The sequence below is a fragment of the Grammomys surdaster genome, unplaced genomic scaffold, assembly GCF_004785775.1.
Source record: "Grammomys surdaster isolate TR1022 unplaced genomic scaffold, NIH_TR_1.0 187, whole genome shotgun sequence".
In the NCBI taxonomy this organism is placed as follows: domain Eukaryota; kingdom Metazoa; phylum Chordata; class Mammalia; order Rodentia; family Muridae; genus Grammomys; species Grammomys surdaster.
The window spans coordinates 10,328,520-10,344,321 of record NW_021604632.1 but is presented as its reverse complement, the minus strand read 5'-3'; the positions used below and the strand labels follow the sequence as shown (position 1 = coordinate 10,344,321).

General features: G+C 52.0%; 2 protein-coding genes across 4 annotated transcripts; one reads left to right on the top strand and one right to left on the bottom strand.

The window, feature by feature from the left end:
* Window positions 1–808: 808 nt before the first annotated feature.
* Exoc3l1 (exocyst complex component 3 like 1) lies at window positions 809–6,345 on the bottom strand. Of its 3 annotated transcripts, none has more exons than XM_028768612.1 (14): window positions 6,142–6,345; window positions 5,834–5,966; window positions 5,472–5,647; window positions 5,180–5,399; window positions 3,613–4,222; window positions 3,426–3,543; window positions 3,217–3,342; window positions 3,017–3,117; window positions 2,662–2,772; window positions 1,808–1,937; window positions 1,565–1,687; window positions 1,332–1,487; window positions 1,115–1,239; window positions 809–1,036 (listed from the first exon to the last, which is right to left on the bottom strand). In XM_028768612.1, exons 2-14 carry the CDS (start codon window positions 5,877–5,879, stop codon window positions 847–849), a joined length of 2,232 nt encoding a protein of 743 aa, XP_028624445.1. In that variant the 5' UTR covers window positions 5,880–5,966; window positions 6,142–6,345; the 3' UTR covers window positions 809–846. The 3 variants fall into 3 exon arrangements, with proteins under 3 accessions (XP_028624445.1, XP_028624446.1, XP_028624447.1); XM_028768613.1 differs by having other exon boundaries at window positions 5,834–5,895; XM_028768614.1 differs by lacking the exon at window positions 6,142–6,345 and adding an exon at window positions 6,032–6,131 and having other exon boundaries at window positions 5,834–5,895.
* Window positions 6,346–8,312: 1,967 nt separating this feature from the next.
* Window positions 8,313–15,650, top strand: E2f4 (E2F transcription factor 4). Its single transcript, XM_028768741.1, has 10 exons — window positions 8,313–8,532; window positions 8,923–9,032; window positions 9,160–9,321; window positions 9,637–9,680; window positions 10,517–10,578; window positions 10,781–11,078; window positions 11,700–11,906; window positions 14,432–14,479; window positions 14,681–14,725; window positions 14,820–15,650. The coding sequence occupies exons 1-10, from the start codon at window positions 8,398–8,400 to the stop codon at window positions 14,933–14,935; spliced, it is 1,227 nt and encodes a 408-aa protein (XP_028624574.1). The 5' UTR covers window positions 8,313–8,397; the 3' UTR covers window positions 14,936–15,650.
* The last annotated feature ends 152 nt before the right edge of the window (window positions 15,651–15,802 follow it).

The following is a 15,802-nucleotide window of genomic DNA, read 5'->3' as shown; positions in this document are numbered from 1 at the left end:
GCGGGGTCTGGTGACAAATGAGAGGGTGTGGCCCACACCAATAAGAACCCCTGGAAAGAGATAACGTGGGAAAACAACCAATAGGAACCGAGATATCTGGGAGGGCGTGCCCTGAAGACAAATAAAGGGCGTGGGATAAGGTGAAGGGCGTGCCCAATGGAGGGCGGGGCTAGAGGACAATGGACTGGGGGGAATTCTCTGGTAAATCAAGAAGGATCAAGTCTTAGTTGTATTTAGTCTAGGTTTTTGGAGAGGGATAGGGGTTCGGTCCGCGTGCCGCGCCCCCACCTGATCACGCCTCTTTTGCTGTCCGCAGTTCCTGCTCTTCAAAGCCGATCGCTGGCCGCCGAGACCACGGGAGCCCGCGCCAAAGACACGCGCACTCGGGCGCGCGCACGCTCACACGAAGACGCAGGGGCCACGTCCGTCTCCGCCGTAGGGCGTGCTTAAGCTCCCAGTGGGCGGGGCCAGGCGTGCGAAGAGGGCGGGATTCACTGCCACGCCACGCCCCTGGGCCGGGTCTGGTCCTAGACTTCACCCGTCACAAATTTCCGGGCTTCTAAAGCGACTGGCGAGGGCGGTGAAACAAACCCTTTACTGCCTGCCGGTAGTAGTAAATACGTAGCAACTGAGTACTCCACGGGAGCCCAGGGTTCGCGGGACACAGTCCACAAAGACAGCGGATGTTTGCATAGGCGAGATGCTGCCAGAATACTAGAACTTCAGCAGGCTTAGATGTACCACCGTGCACAGACCCCTAATTTCACCGCTGGTTTCACCGGCGCGCCCCAACACATAGATTCAGACGTGCGGTAGACGTGGCTTTATTACGCAAACAGATGGGTGTCAGGAGCAGGGACCCGAGGGGAGGCAGGAGGACAGAGAGGGCGTAGGCGTCGGTACCAGGCTGAAGAGTGCCCGGCGGCCAGTGGAGGGTGAAGGCGGTGGACCGGCCTGCAGCGAACTGAGTGCTGCCTGACGATGCTCTCGGGACACGTCCCCGCGCAGGTCCAAGAGGGCAGAGACGTGATCCTCGCTGCAGGAATACCACCACGTACGTCAGCCCAGCCCTCGGTCCTCCAGGGTTGCTCCTCCCCTGTCCCCTTCCTCGCACCTCACGTCGGGAAATTGTTGTCTCAGGCCTGCCACCTCGAGGCCAAGCAGTGTGGGGTCGTGGAGGTTGAGCAGTTCCCTCAGCGCAAGCAGGACGGGCGCGCAGTGAACGCTCTCCTCCAGGCCCTGAACACGTGGGAGCAGGGTTTCCAGCCGTCCCTCGGCTCCCACCCGACTACAGAGGTTCCCGACTGTCTGCCCTCCCAACGAACTCTCACCAAACCAAGGAAAAGCTCTTTAAGCTGGGCAGCATCGTGCCGCAGGCGCTCAGCCGCCTGGCTCCGCTCGTCCGCACCGCGGCACACTAGGCGACCCTGCATCAGCGCCCTTAGGTATTGCAACACCACGGTTCGTTCCGCCTCCGCCAGCAGCAGCTTCAGGACAGTAACCAGTTTGATTGCAGGGTCCCACCAGTACTGCCCCTTCCCCAGCTTTCCTCTCCCCGACCCACCTGAACAGCAGGCTTCCGTACGCGCCGGAAGTCCTGGCAGAAGTGCGATGTGTGCTCACATACGCCATCCAGCAACTCAGAACTCAATAGCCACCGGCGCGAGGGCAGAGCAGCGAACAGGGGCTATAGGGAAAGCATAACACAGACGGGGCTAGGGAAATGATCTGGATCCCGTAGAGACCACCATAAATATATCGTGTCTCCCCCTCACACTACCAATCCAGACTGGGATGGCAACCTCACCTGGAGCTCAACCTGCAGTACTTCCAAAACCAGGCAGCAGACCCGCCTCTGTACATCGTCCAGCGCGGCTTCCACTGGAGTTAAGACCCCGGAAGCTTCCCCGTCGGGCAGCAGGACGGAGACCGAAGATCTGGACCAAAAAGTGCGACTTCAGGACCAAGGCCAAGGCTCGCATGGCCCTCTAGGATTCATCCATTCTGGCGCCACCTTGTGGTGCAGTGTCTGGTGCGAGCGGGGGCGGGAAGGGCGGCTCTGAATTTATGAAGGGCTCAGGTATTCTGTAAGGCTAGGAAGAGTATGCCCAGCGGACTTGCCTCTAATGTAACCTCGAGTTAAGTTATTCTTCCTTTTATTTTGTTTTAGAGGGGAGCTAATCTTAGTCAAGATAAGAGTAAAAATTCTCGGCTTGTATGTCTGTCCTCTCTGTGCCCATCACCAAGAACATAACACTCAAGATAGCCAGGCCTGGTGGAGGCTGAAGAAAGAACATTGCTACCAGTTTGAGTCTAGCCTGGACTAGACTGCAAGTCTTGTTTCAAAGCAAGAAGAAGAGTGGGAGGAAAAATTTCTTGTTCCTAGCTGTAACGTCAGACGTCTGATACAGAGTAGAGCTTTGATAAACATTTGCTGAAAAAAAAAAGTAGTAGATTTAACATCTTTATCTAATATGATTTTCTGATTATTTTATTGTTACCCAAGTAATACTAGTAAGAAAAGTGACAGGTACCTTGTGATACAACTGGCAATTAGCAGATCGAGGACTGAAACCCCCTTTGTGAGCCCGAAGTGGTTCTGGTGTGGGTGGCACCCATGCTTTACAGAAACACAGAAGGGTGTTAGTGAAAGTGTGGTACCTCAGTGCTGATTGGTGGTTGAAGGCAGCCAGTAGGTAGGACACATAGTGAGGGGCCACAGCTTCTCCCCTGAGATGGTCTCGAGAGAATCGGATCAGAGCATCACTGAAGCTGCAACGGGCAGGGGAGCCTCTTGAGTTTGCTGCCAATCTGGCACCCCCACAGCTGCACCCCCAGAACTCTTGTCTCACTTTCAAGTATTTGTTTAAAGGAACCCCCCAAACACACACACACACACACACACACACACACACACACACACACACACACACTGGTGTGTCCTGTTCACTAAGAGCCCTTTGGCTATCTGGGAGCAGGGCTGGAGATTCTAGATGGGTTCCCCTGCTTGACAAACCTTCTCAAGAATGCGCCCAGTTCTGACACTGCCATGTCATGCACCCGCCGATGCAATGAGTCACTAATCAGGGTGGCCACTTGAATGTTTTCAGCCAGGATCTACAAGCAGAGAAGAGCAGCCTTTAGACGTTTCCTAGACCTGCCCATCTCTCCTTTCCACATGTGAGCTGCCCACTTCCCTGGGCTCCTCCCACCTACCTGCAGTACAATGGCTGGCATTGGTGAGTGGTAGAAACCGGATGGATCTGTGGTGGGCTCCTGCTCCCTGCTCCATTCAGCTACCTCCCCATCTAGTGCCTTCTTCAGCCACTGAGCCACACTTACCTGGCAGGAAAGAGTAAGGAGCGGCAAGACATATCAGGGCATTGACAAGACATTCAACAGACAACTAGACAGTCTCTAGTCACCTGGACCTGAGCCACAAATGCTGTCTCCAGCTGCTCGACGTTCTCTGAGGTCAAGAGGGGCTCTAGCTGGGACACATCAGCCTCAGGCCCCAGTTCCAAGTCCCCCATCATTTCCTTCCTAGAGATGGATAGCAAGATGTCATACTGAGCCTCTCTCCCCACTTCCCGCTTCCCCAAGGACACTCACCCCATGTACACATGCAGAGCCCAGTGCAGCAAGGCAAAGGTGTCAGCAGCTCCTAGCTCAGGCCCCGCAAGGAGTTGCTGCACGCTACGGCGCAGGCCACCGTGCAGGGTGTGGGCCCACAGCTGAACCACGTGGTAGCTTGGTGGGCAGCAGGGTGCCACCAGTGCCTCAGCTGTTGCCAACTCAGCAGGCAAGGCTACCTGCAGAGCCTCAAGCCACCCTGACAGGGCCCCTGGCTCGGGAAGCACAGACAATGGAAAGTGGACCCGCTCCAGGCCCTCCTGGAGTGCCCGACGACATCGCTGCCGCCAATCTCGGGGTGCCTGCCCCAGGATTGTGCGCTCAGTCTCTACCTCTGCCACACGAATAGCAGCTACCAGCAGGGCTGGGTCCTCACGTGCCAGCCGCCCTGCAGCTCCTGCAGCTGCCTCCACAGCTTGGCCCAGGGCCTCAGCCAGAAGGCCTAGCCCCTGGAAGATTGGCAACTCCAACCCCCCTAGGGGTGTCCACGTCTCCTCTCGCAGCTGCTCTAGCTCCCGCAGGCTCACATATGCTTCCAAGAATCGCTGAGCATCTATCAGGGTCTGCGTGTGGGCCACTGCAGCCGGCACTAAGAAAGAAAGGAGATGGCTTGAGGTCTCAGCTTTCCCACCTGTGCTATGGGTACAGCAAAGGACACTGAGGTCTGGAGACTAGTGTCGTGTATTAACTATTTCATACTAAACATGGTAAAGTATCGATTAATCTGAACACCCAGGCTAAGGCCTAGAGTTGGGCTATATGTCAACCCCTGAACCAACAACATGAAATCAAGCTTGCCGGGAAGGGTGGGTGGCAGACTGGAGAGATGGATGGCTCAGTGGTTATAAGCACCAGCTGTGATTCCCAGCACCCATGTGGCAGCTCACAACTGCCTGTAACTCCAGTTCCAGGGGAGCAAAGTCCTCTTCTGCCCCCTGTATGTACCAGGCACTCAACGTGGTATACATTCAGGCACTTAAACATTCACTTAAAGTAATCTTAAAAAATGTTACAGGCAGACAAAATAAATTATTAGAGACCATGAAGGTTGCTATTCATCTATCTTGTTACAAAATACTTACAAACATAGCTACATATATATTGGTATGTATATGCATATATATTGATACATGGATGGATGAATGTAGGTATGTATCGTATGTTGTATACACACGTTATTTGGGGTGATACCTGGGGTTGAATTTAGGGCCTTGCACATACTAAGCACATGCTCTACCAGAGCTACAGCTAATGCTCTTTCCGTATGTAAACTATGTAAACTACTATGGCCACAGCCATTCAATGGAATCTCCATGCTGACTTTAACATCTCAAGCTTGAGAACCGCAGGATGAGGTGATTGTGCCTATTTCTTACATTCTTTGAAGCTGAGATTATTCTCCGGGATGTCCCTGGTGTATCTCTTCATGTAATCCCTTGCCTAGTGTCCCAGCTGCTGATCAGTATGGCTGTTTGTGGATTATTAGATGCTAAAGACCAGGGGTCTCCATCTCCATCCTCCCCACACGTCTCCGCCCCCCACTCACCTGCCTGTAACCTTGGCAACAACTGAGTCAGGATCTGGAGTTGTTTATGCTGGACAACACATTCCCTCAGGGGTTCCAGGGTTTGTGAGGTCCGAGACAAACCCTGGAGTAAGTGATGGGCCTGGCTCAGGGCTTCACGTGTTCCCTGCACAGCCTCGAGGGCTCGGGTCAGCTGCCACACACCAGTCTGCACACCTTCCAGGTATGACTGCACCACTGACTGTGGAGAGAGGTAGTTAGTAAGGCCTGGCCAGCCCTACAGCCCACTCTAACACTACTGCTCGTTACCCACCTTAATCCGTGCCTCCAGGGAGTAGTTACGCTGTATTTCACGGCTTCTGTACTGACCCAGCCTGGTCAGCTGTTCCGGCCGGTAGAAGATGCCTGAAGCCCACTTGAGTGCTGCACCCCGAGCCAGCTGTTCGGCCCTCTCCTGCTCTGGCCACTCAGGCCTTTGGCAGGAAGAGCCTGGGTGGTTGTGTCAGTCAGGGAGAGCCTGTGGCTAACAAACCTGCTGCCCTTCTGTTTCCTCAGGACAGCTTACTCTTCACAATCCTATAGAGTTCTAGCTAGACCTGACAGGAAAACCCAACCCCACCATTTCCATTTGTCTGGACATCATCCTTCCCCAAGCCCAGCCAGCAAGGCTCATACCAGGAAGAAGTGGGGGCTGTATTTTGTCCTTGGCTGCTGAGTCCATGGTGTGCCTCGAGGTGCTGCAGATGAGGTAGGAGTCGGGGTGAGAGCCTGGAATAGCTCAGGCAGAGTGGATGTTCCTTTGGCTCAGCTGAGAAAAATGAGCAAGGTTCTTGCCTAGCCCCAGCAAGAGAGAGGGAAGACAGAAGGGGATACCTGGGAAGCCTCGGCCCTCTGGGGTTCTGGGTTGTACTATGCAAATAGACATAACTGTAAGTCCCCTTTCCTGCTCCGTAATGCCCAGGACAGTTTTGTACAGAACTTACCAGATCTGACCGGTATCCAGTTCTCCCTCCTCTGCAAGTGGCCTTGGCCTTGAGAATAGCCTTTTCTCTCCTGCAGAGCTGGACACACCCTCACTGCTCACGGGACCCGAGGGACTCCAGTTCCTTTGGCACCAGCAGCCAAATTCCTCTCCCCAAGGAAGCCTCTCTCCCACTTCACAGCCCAGAAGCCCCTTCTTCTCCCCAAGGCCCCTCCCTCTTCATAGCAGAAAGGAAGGAAGTTGAGTCTCTGGCACTGTATTCCCAACAGGAAAAGCATCTGCACTGAGATGGGGGAGAGCTGGGCACCACTTCCTGTTGGGTGGGGGTAGCCTTGGACTCCCCGTGATCACCAAGTGTTGATCAGCCCACCTAAGACTTTTAAGTGCTCAGGAAATGCATATGCACATTTAAAGCTGATTTGGCCTCAAGCTGGCTTGAAGGATGACCCCGGTGTGTTGGAGCTGCTGCAAACAACGTGAGAATCTGAGAACCACTGCTGCTATATACCTTAATAGAGGAAAGCTCACCTGTGGAGGGAGGAAAGCTCACCTGTGGTGAGGGGAAAGTATAGCGAGTGGGGGGTGGCAGTCAGCGATGGTGGAAGCTGTACTGTTCCTGTAAGTGATGTGGAGCCACTGAGGACAGATGACAATGATGGAGCACACGTCTCATCAGAATAGACCCTCATCTCCTGACTGCTACAAGTGTAGGCTGCTGAGGGTTGACAGCTAAAGTTCTGAGTCCATATTGATGTACCGAGGCCCAAGTAAGTATCCTTGCTGACCATGAATACTTCAGGAAGACTACCCCAATTTCAGGCTCCATTATAACTAGATCTTCCAAATTCTGCCTGTTTTACTCTCTTACAAGTGTGCTTGCGGAAGGCAATTTGTGTCAAAGAGGAACTGACCATCGTAAAGACGTAACCATGAGTGATAACAATGTTTTATTTTGTTTGAGACAGGGTTTCTCTGTGTAGCCCTGGCTGTCCTGGAACTCACTCTGTAGACCAGGCTAGCCTCGAACTCTCGAACTCAGAAATCCCCCTGCCTCTGCCTCCCAAGTGCTGGGATTAAAGGCGTGCGCCACCACTGCCCGGCTGAGTGATAACAATATTAAAGATAACTAAGACTTGCCAACTGGCAAGGTGGCTCAGAGGTTAAGAGCACTTGCTCAGCCGGCAGTGGTGTCGCACGCCTTTAATCCCAGCACTTGAGAGGCAGAGGCAGGTGGATTTCTAAGTTCGAGCCCAGCCTGATCTACAGAGTGAGTTCCAGGACAGCCAGGGCTACACAGAGAAACCCTGTCTCGAAAAACCAAACCAAACCAACCAAACAAACAAAAAGCACTTGCTCGTCTTGCAAAGGCCAGGCCTTCAGTTCCTAACACCTACATGGCAGCTAATAATTGCTAGTTAACTTCAGATTCCAGAGATCTGACACCCTCTTCTAAACCTCCCTGAGCACCTGCACATATGTACACAAACATAAACACATACACACATAATAATAATATAAACCTTTAAAAATTGAAAAATAAATGAGACTTGCAAACACACAGTTCTTCCCATATGTCAGAAAGTGCCTCAAAGGCTTCGCTTATATTCACACATAGGCAAATACCTTTGCGTGGACTAAGTAGTGGTTGGAAATAAGACTCCAGGCCACTGTGAACTGTTAGTAGTAGCCGGGAGGCCAGAGAAAAATGATGCTGGAACGAAATAAGAGTAGAGAAAGAAGTATGCAAGCTATTTATTGTTAGTGCTTGCTGTTTTGGCAGGAAGTAGCAGGAACAAAAGGAATTATCTCAGAACAGCAGGGAAGCCTTTAGGACCATTTCAAGCAAATAGATTAAGCTTGTGGCTTATGGCTTCCCTTCCCTAGATGGAGTGTTCAGCCAGTTTGTAGTCTGCAAGTTAGTAAGTTAGCAAGGAAGATTCGGGTGTTTCCCTCTTTTCAACTGCCAGCACTGCTCACTAACCTCCATTTCCTACTATACAATTTTTCAAGTTTCCTAGCTGTCCTAAGGAGTTACTTTCGTTTCTTTTGCTAATGATACATTTGCCGACGGTCCCCGAAGTTTTGCGTCTGGATCTGCAGACAGGAATTGCACCAGATACCCTGGGAAGGCGCGAGACGGAAGCGGAAGCAGCAGTGATAGCGCCGGTGGCCCGGCGACTAGGAACGGAAGCGGAAGTGGCGCCGCCGCCGGCCTGGCCTGGCCTGGCTGAGGGGAGGTGGCGGGCGGGCGGGCGCGATGGCGGAGGCCGGGCCACAGGCGCCGCCGCCCCCGGGTACTCCTAGCCGGCACGAGAAGAGCCTGGGACTTCTCACCACCAAGTTCGTGTCGCTACTGCAGGAAGCCAAGGACGGCGTGCTTGACCTCAAGCTGGTGCGGTCCGGGCCGAGGGGAGATGGTGGGCCAGGCCTGGACCAGTAGCGGGAACCAGCGGGGCGGCCCCACTGCGTCCTCCGGCCGCCATCAGTGTGCTTTCTCACACGAGCGAGGCGGGAGGTTGTTTTCCTTCACTGAAGCCATTGAGCCTCAGCTCTGGGTCCGGGCTGCAGGTGCTGGCCCTCGTGGCCCTTCGTGACTAGTACAGGGAAACGAGCATCAGAATATCAGAACACAACTGAGCCAAGACTCTTCCCAACACACTCCTGGAGTGATTGGAAGGGACTCCAGGGTTGAGACACAAGACTATCCCCATTCCAGACTAAATGTAACAGGGTGCACACTTAAGAGTGGGGCTAGCATTCTCCATTCTCTTCTACCTGCCAGGCAGCCGACACTCTTGCTGTGCGCCAGAAACGGCGGATTTACGACATCACCAACGTGTTGGAAGGCATTGGTCTGATCGAGAAAAAATCCAAGAACAGCATCCAGTGGAAGTGAGTAGGGATGCTTGGGAGGGCGGAAGTGCCGGGGGTGTGGGATGAGGGTTATAGGAGACAGCAGAGGTCTGGGACCCAGAGTTCTTATGGGTCCCGCTCAGTCTCTCAGTCCTGTGTGCTTCAGGGGTGTCGGGCCAGGTTGCAATACCCGGGAGATTGCCGACAAGCTGATTGAGCTCAAGGCAGAGATCGAGGAGCTTCAGCAGCGGGAGCAAGAACTTGACCAGCACAAGGTGTGGGTGCAGCAGAGCATCCGAAATGTCACAGAGGACGTCCAGAACAGCTGATATCCTCCGGGAGTCCCTGCCCTGGGGAGTGGGCAAGGGGCTCTCAGCTGGTTTTGTTCTGTGGAGCTCTGGGCCCTGTACCTCTTGAAAAAATGATCCTGCACGCACACACCCCTCCCCCTCCCCCGATCAGATTCAGACGTGAGGCTCTGGTCTCTTCCAGTCTTAGCTCAAGATCCTTACCCACTTAGACCCCAGGATCCAGAGCTTCCTCTAAGGACCGTGTGGCAGGCATAGGTTAAAACCCTGGGTCTCTTCTGTGGTCTGTCATCTGGCACCATAAAGGCATCAGCTGCTCTCCTTAACCCCCACACCTTGGCCTACGTGACACATGAAGACATCTGCAGATGCTTTGCAGGTGAGCAGAGCCTGGGTGGAGGGAGATGTGAGTGGGACTGAGCTAAGCCATGGCGCCCCAAGCATGAGGTCCACTGCCCCAGAAGAAGTTCCAGCTCTTGAAGGTTTGTGATGCCTGCTTAAAGAGAATCCAGGCAGCAAGTCTCAGTTTGGAAGTCACTGGGACTCTGTGGGATACAAGAGTCCCCAGTGTGTCCCTGGGTTTGCCCTCATCAGCAGTGTTCTCTGGGTTCAGTTCTTGGGCATGATAGTGGCACAGGAGAAAAGAGAATTTGTACATGTCTATTTGTGTGCACAGTCTTACATACTTGTATGCAGGAGTCGGTGGTGTCCGTTTCCAATTTGTACTTAGTTCCATTGTGTATGTAGGAACTGTTCCATCTTGTGTCTTGGAAAAACTTGGTCAGAGCATCTGTTTCTAGGGATCAGCATCATTTGAGGAGTGAGCTGGTGGTACCTGTGGCTGACCTCATTCCAGAATATAACATTACATTTAATCCCAGCACTTGTGAGGCAGAGGAGGGCAGATCTTTGAGTTTGAGGTTAACCTGTTCTACGTTTCAAGTTCCAGGACAGCCAAGGCTACATAAAAATACCCTGCCTCAAAAAGAAGAAAGAAGCGTGTTTGCACCTAGTTTTTCTGGTTACTGAACATGAGGTTTTGCAGAGAGAAGAATTTTGCTCTACCCAGGGCTCTAGGACGGTAGAGACTTCATAGTCAGTCTTAGACACTCTGATCACTTGCCTTGCGCCAGACAAGACAGGAAAGGAACAGACACTTCCTCTCCAACTCAGATTGAGCTCATGGGCCCTGACACATCCTCCTTGTCATTCTAGGAGATACCCTCCTTGCCATCCGGGCCCCATCGGGCACCAGCCTAGAGGTGCCCATCCCAGAGGTAGGTGCGCATCCCTGGAAGGCGGTGTCAACTGAGGGTGGGTACTGGCTGTGAAGCTTGATAAGTTCTGGGTGGAGCAGGTAGGGGAGGCCTGAGTTTGGGGTTATCTAGGTGGATTGGCAGATGAGGAGGAGGACAGTCTGGCTCTGAGCCAGTCAGGCAGGAACTATCCATGCCCGCTTGCAATTTTGCTTGTTCCCAGGGTCTCAATGGTCAGAAGAAGTACCAGATCCACCTCAAGAGTGTGAGCGGGCCTATCGAGGTGCTGCTGGTGAACAAGGAGGCCTGGAGCTCACCTCCAGTGGCTGTGCCCGTACCGCCCCCTGACGAGCTACTCCAGAGTCCACCTGCTGTTTCCACACCTCCACCTCTGCCCACACCTGCCTTAGCTCAGCCCCAGGAAACCTCTCGTCCAAGCAGCCCCCAGCCGACCACTCCCACGCCTGTCCTGGGCAGCACTCAAGTCTCAGAGGTGGCAGGCCAGACAGCTGAGATTGCAGGTGAGACACTATGGTAAGGTGTGACTTTTTTTTTTCTTTTTTGAGCCCACAAGAAACTATCTGTGTGATGGCATGCTGTACTAAAAATTAGAAGACATTCCTGGGGTCCCCACTTAGCTTTCCTTGGTGTTACAGTGAGTGTGCCCCTTTAAATTACTCTTTCCACTTATTTGTGAGGGGAAGCATGCCACAGGATACATGTAGAGGTCAGAGGAGGTCAGATGACAACTTGAAAGAATTGGTTCTCTGCTTTTATATCTCTGGGATTTGAACTCTGGTCATTGGGTTTGTCCAGGAGTGTCTTTATTCACTAGGCTCTCACTCGCTCTGAGTATGCCCTTTCTAACAAGCTTTGACTATATAGGCAGCATAAGTAGGGCGGTTTTTCCCAAATTGGACAGTGTCTGATGGATCCTGGCAACCCCGTGAGTCTCCCTACTCCAGGACTTGTGCTCCATTTTTAATGGCCTTTTTTGGTGCTTCTTGGTAATTAGTGGTGGCTAAGTCTCCTTGGGTTTGGTTACCAGCACTGTGGTCATCTTGGCCACAGGATCTAGCCTGTGGCAACTGTAGAATCCATTTCCTGACTCCGTGTGATTGGGTTTGGGGATGTGGTTGCAGTGAGTGGCAGCCCTGGAACTGAGAACAAGGACAGTGATGAACTCAGCTCATTCCCACTGGGCCTGACAGCACTGGACACTCGGCCTCTGCAGTCCTCTGCACTACTGGATAGCAGCAGTAGTAGTAGCAGTAGCAGCAGCAGCAGCAGTTCATCTGGACCCAACCCTTCTACCTCCTTTGAGCCCATCAAGGCAGACCCCACAGGTGGTGAGTACTTACTGAGGGGTGGGGCCAGCAGGGGGAGGTCTAGCCCAGCCCAGGGTTGTATCTCACACACACTTTCCTGCTAGCCTCTGCTCTCTGCCAGCCAGACAAGGATGCCTGATCTCAGGGTCAGTGCTGGTGCCTCTTGCTCCTTCCTGGGACTTCGTTCCCTCCTGCCTCCACTTGGAGCGTCACTGAGCCTCACTGAGATTTGGTACTCTTTGTACTCACCTCGCCATTCTGTTTTCATTGCTATGTATGGATGCTTTTAAAAGAAATTGGAGCCGGGCTGTGGTGGCGCAGCACTTGGGAGGCAGAGGCAGGTGGATTTCTGAGTTCGTAGGCCAGCCTGGTCTACAGAGTGAGTTCCAGGACAGCCAGGGCTATACAGAGAAACCCTGTCTCGGGAAAAAAGAAAAGAAAGAAATTGGAGTTCTGCTCCTGTCTGTCAGCTAATCACCCACCGTAGCTCTGCTGGTGGTGATGTAGTGCCTGGCGCAGCAGGTCCCTAAGGTCTGGGTCTGGTGCTGTCTTGGTCTCTGCTGATGCTCTTTCCTCCTTTCTCTTTACTGTCAGTCTTGGCTTTTCTGCCTCACTGGCATCTGACACTTCCGTACACATTGGTACTTAGGATTTTATATCTGAGGTGGGCCTTATCTCTAGGGAGCTGAGAATGGGCTTCAGCCTCTGCACAGTCTAGGTCTTTACCCAGTCTCCTATCTTGCATCTGTCTTCTACATCTCTGGTGGGCATCTCAACTGAACTTATCCTGCTTCCAGTTTGCCTTTCGAGTTCTGTGTGGACTCTTGTCAGCTGGCTCTAGTTGCCTCCAGGCTTGAGACAGCTCTGTATCATCTCAGTTCTGGACCCCCCTTATACTCACCTTACATGGGTTAAGTCAAATCTCTGAATCATCTCTTCTCATCCCTTTTACTTCTTCAGCACACCAGAAAACTAGATGCTATTTTAATTTTACATTTATAGTCATCCTTTAGAATATTTTATATTTCTATATCTTACCTCTCTAATCTAGCTATCGGTAATTTCATGTATCTATGCAGTGATTTTTTTTTTTTTAATTGTCTTTTTGAGACAGGGTCTCTATGTAGCTGTCGCTGTCTTGGAACTTGCTATGTAGACCAGGCTGGACTCTGCCTCCTGAATCGTGGGAGTAGAAGCTCTGTGCCACAGCCAACTCTCTATATTTTGACCATTTACAAAATGACTCCCTTTGCCCTCCTAGTACTTCCGCTTCCATTCTCATGCTCTCGTCGTTCTAATTAGCGCTACATGTATGCACAGATCCAAAGAAAAGGACTCCATCTTTCCCAGTCAGCATAGTTGGATGGCTTGTTCTTGTGTAGGTAACCATAGATGCTTGTGAGTTCACGCGTACAATGGCCATGTTATAGCCAACATGATAGACATTATTTCCCAACACTCTCCCCATCCTATGGCTTGTATGATCGTTCTCACCCTCCTTAGCAATATCCCTGAACCTTGGGCTGAGCACTCAACCTAACCTCAGCCATTTATCGGTTATGTGTTTCTGCATTGACTCCTGCCGTTTTCTCTAAGCAACATATAAGCATAAAAATTGAGGAGGCAGTTTGATAATATGCTCATTTAGCAAAGCAGCAGCAGTAAGCTCTTCCCTAGGGTCAGTGATCTCTCGAGCCATGGGCTTTTGACAAGGTTTACACTGTCAGGCATGAATTACTTCCTGTGGTGCTGGCCTCAAAGCCAAGTAAAGAAAGGGATTGGTCGCCCTCATAAGTTCCACTACTGCACCAGCAGACACATCTTGCCTGGTAGGTTGGTATTGGGCCATGCATGCATGCATGGTCTACTGCTTGTTAAACCCACTAAACCGCCCTTTTCTTTATTCTCACAAATGGAATGATCTTTCAGCAATGCAATCCTGATTGGTATTTCTCAGTGTGTAAATATAGCTGGGGATACAGCTTGGTGGTAACATGCTTGCTAAGCATGTCTGAGGACATGTCACCAGCAACAACAGAAAGTACTGGGGATGTGGAGATTATGCATATGCATTCTTCCACATTAATGTGGGTTCCAGGGATTGGCCTTAAGGGTGTCAGTGTTCCAGACAAACACTTGTACTCACTGTGCTATCTCATTGTCCCCTTCCCACCCACCACCACCACAGAGTGTGTAAGTATGTGTAAATGCCGTGTGTGAGTGCACCTCAGAAGGCAGCGTTGGATCCCCCTGAAGCTGGAATTAGATGTGGTTATGAGAAGCAGCATCTTCTGTTAGAGAAGGTGTGCACTGCTGGCTCAGAAAGGGGGTTCTGCAGAGCCTCTGAGTTAGAATGGCTATACTTGCCACCTGCACTGCACCTTTGGCAGCCTTGGCTAAGCACCGAAGAATGGAGGTCAGCAGATAAAACACCTGAGGAAATGTGTAGAGCCCTGGGCTCGGTGGTATATGATCTGAAAAAAGCTGGACTATAGTACAACTATAGGCAGCTGAACTTTCTTGAGCTTGGCTTTCTTCTCTTTCAGTTCTGGATCTCCCCAAAGAGCTGTCAGAAATCTTCGACCCCACGAGAGGTAGGCTGTGTTCCTCCTCTTGAATGGCTGCAGGGAGAAGGAACATAGTTTTGAGTTTTGGGTTTCCTTCTAAGGATATGTGCTGGGTATCCTAGACAAAGGGTGAGCCTCCTTCTAATAGGCGTGTGTGGGTCTCATACTTGGGCTTTGGTGGGTGGAGAGGCGAGAGCCAGAATCTGAATTAATTGTGTTCATTCCCAGAGTGCATGAGTTCCGAGCTGCTGGAAGAATTGATGTCTTCAGAAGGTGGGTAGTCCAGGAAGATAGGGTAGCTGTGAGCAAGGGGTTGGGTGACTGCTGGGGGTCTTGGCCTAAGACCTCAGCCTAATGCTTTCTGCAGTGTTTGCCCCCCTCCTCCGACTTTCTCCACCTCCCGGAGACCACGATTACATCTACAACCTGGACGAGAGTGAAGGTGTCTGTGATCTCTTTGATGTTCCTGTTCTCAAACTCTGACTGACCGGGGCATGTCCTGTGCAGCTGCAACCCAGACAGTCTGGGCTGGGAACCAACTAGGGACTGTCCCCCATCCCCACCCTGACCCCAAGAGCCCAACTCTTGGCTTACTCAGCCTTTTCTGGTTGCTCAGTTCTGGCCGTGCTCTCCCATCTTGCACTGGCACTTGTAACTGTGCTAGCATAGCTGGGCAGAGAGCTTAGCCCTCTACATGGAGCCAAAACATTTGCCTTTTTCTTGGGGCCTTCCCCAGCCAGCCTCAGCTGCCACTCAGTGGTACTTCCGCCCTCTTCCTACCAGTCACTACAAAGGAAGGAGGTTCAGAAAGGAGGTGGAGCTGGGTGGTTGCCAGCAATCACTCTTCCTTCCCACCTGCTCACCCTGCAGTGTCTGGACCTCTCACATGCCCCCTTTCGGCTCTGCTCTGAGTCCTGGGAACTCTGGGTAGCCAGAGGGGGTTAATAAGAAGGAATTGATGTGTCTAGCTAGGAGTCTGGGTGGGTTGGTACCTGAAGAGTGGCTCCACCTCCTGCCCCCCATTCTCCCTTCACTTCCACTTATTCACTTACCCTCATTTAGAGCCATTGCAGAGATTTAGAAAGATTTACAGTAACGAATGAATTCCTATATAAAGATTATTTTTATACTTTTTTCAGCAAAAGGAAATTGTAATATTTGTACAGCATTCAAGTGAATAAAGACATGCCTAAGGCTATCTCTGATCTGGTTCTTTGGGGCCCCTCCCTGGGATTGCTGGATTGTTGTTGGGACAGGGTGGGTCACCTTGCTGGAATGGGAGGTGAGGCCGCTGTGTTGGAAGACTGCTAGCGCAGCTTCTACCTGCTGCACCTTGGTTTGGGGCGGGGC